At 34.9% G+C, this 1,833-nt stretch overlaps 1 protein-coding gene across 1 annotated transcript; it reads left to right on the top strand.

The window, feature by feature from the left end:
• Window positions 1–475: 475 nt before the first annotated feature.
• LOC145122314 (protein FAR1-RELATED SEQUENCE 1-like) lies at window positions 476–1,625 on the top strand. The gene is made up of 2 exons (XM_079057935.1): window positions 476–937; window positions 1,014–1,625. Exons 1-2 carry the CDS (start codon window positions 476–478, stop codon window positions 1,623–1,625), a joined length of 1,074 nt encoding a protein of 357 aa, XP_078914061.1.
• The last annotated feature ends 208 nt before the right edge of the window (window positions 1,626–1,833 follow it).

The raw sequence follows: 1,833 nt of genomic DNA, 5'->3' as shown, positions 1-1,833 counted from the left end.
TGTATTGAAGCACCTGTTACGAAAAAATACTTAGTTGAAGCATCACTTAAAATCATATGTAGATATGGGATTATTAATGTAGATGTGATTGAATCATGTGTTGCATGAAGCACTTAAGTGACGGTGCTTGAGTCACTAGGCGTAACTCAATTAAGTTGGAATCACATTTTGCTTTGGGATTGTAAGTTAGTTTGATTGAATCATGTTTTGGATGAAGCACTTAAGTGCTGGTACTTGAATCACTAGCCATAACTCAATTCAGTTGGAATCACATTGTACTTGGAAGTTGGAAGTGTAAGTTGGTACTTATAAATGAAATGATTCAATTTTTATCAGAAAAACTAATGATGATTACCCATTGATTTTTTAGTTGGGTTCCCATATGTCAAAGACGAGGGTTTTGAAACGATTAAACGATGTTATATGAAATGAACGAATCAATACAAGCGAGTTTGAAATAGAATGGCAAGGGATAATGGATGAGTATGAGTTAAATGATAACAAATGGTTTAAAGATATGTTTGCAATTCGTGATAAATGGAATCCTGCCTATTTCAAGGATTGCCACTTGTCAGGGTTAATGCGAACGACATCAAGATGTGAAGGTGAAAATTATTTCTACGGGTTGATGACAAATACAGATTTGCATTTAATTGAGTTTCTCGGTCATTTTGAAACGGCAATGGAAGCACAACGTTGTGTTCAACGTAAAAACAATCACGACTCCCGCTACACGAATCCTGATATTAAAACTAAATTGTTGATTGAAGAGGAGGCATCTGAGACATTTACACGAACTGTGTTCTTTGAAATCCAAAAGGAGATAATGGCATCCATGCTTACATGTTACTCAATTAAAGTCGAAGAATATGACGAAATTAATAAATTCAGCATCAAAGATACCGACAAAGACGTTAAGCATTTTGATGATTTTGAGGTATGTAAATTGTACTTGGTTGTATCTAGAAACTGTTTTAAACAAAACGAATATTAATACTTTGTTATATTGACAGGTTTCATTCATGAAATCTGATTGCACAGTTACTTGCTCTTGTTTACGCTTTGAATTAACTGGGTGCCTATGTAGACACTGCTTTTATGTATTAAGGATGTCAGGAGTGGAACATTTCCCTAGAAAATATGTTTCAAGAAGATGGACAAAGGATGTGGTATCGAGGCCATCAAGTGGGTATAATATGTGTCAGTCTCCTAAAAATGATGCAAATGATGACTTTAAATCAATGATCCGGGACATATACTATTCGGTTGACTATTGTGTTGATCGGCTAGTTTCTGATATGGAAAAGTTGAAGTTGTATCGAGAGAAACTAAGGGAGATGACTCAAGAAGTTGATGAAGATACAAGAAGTGTACAACCCATGACGAACAGAGGATTCATTGAAACGGTGTTTGGTGTCGAGAAGCGAGATGAAGTAAAAGTAAAAATTCCAGAAGGAATTAGAAACAAAGGTAGCGGGCCGGTTAAGAAAATGATGATAGGAGAAAAAGAGATGGCGATTTTGAAGGCTAAAAAGGGTTCTAGAAAATGTGGACGATGCGGGGAGTATGTTGATCATAATGCTCGCACTTGCAAGAAAAAAGCAAATGACTCTGCTTCTAAATAGTTTGGTTTTTTTCTTCTTAATTATTAAGTATTCAAGATAACGATGTTATTTTACGAGTTAACGTGAATCTTTGAGTTTAACATTTAGAAGCGTTTTATTTTTAATGCAGAGAGTTAGAGGGTTTTTATTTTTAAGATATTAGTATCTATGTCTGAATCAAATGTTGTGGTCGCTCGAAAGCATACATGATAAGTGATGCCATAACTAC

This window comes from Lactuca virosa, chromosome 6 (assembly GCF_052849685.1).
Source record: "Lactuca virosa cultivar CGN04683 chromosome 6, Lactuca_virosa_CGN04683_v6, whole genome shotgun sequence".
Classification (NCBI taxonomy): Eukaryota; Viridiplantae; Streptophyta; class Magnoliopsida; order Asterales; family Asteraceae; genus Lactuca; species Lactuca virosa.
The sequence above is the reverse complement of the archived record's forward strand: the minus strand, read 5'-3'. Positions and strand labels throughout refer to the sequence as shown.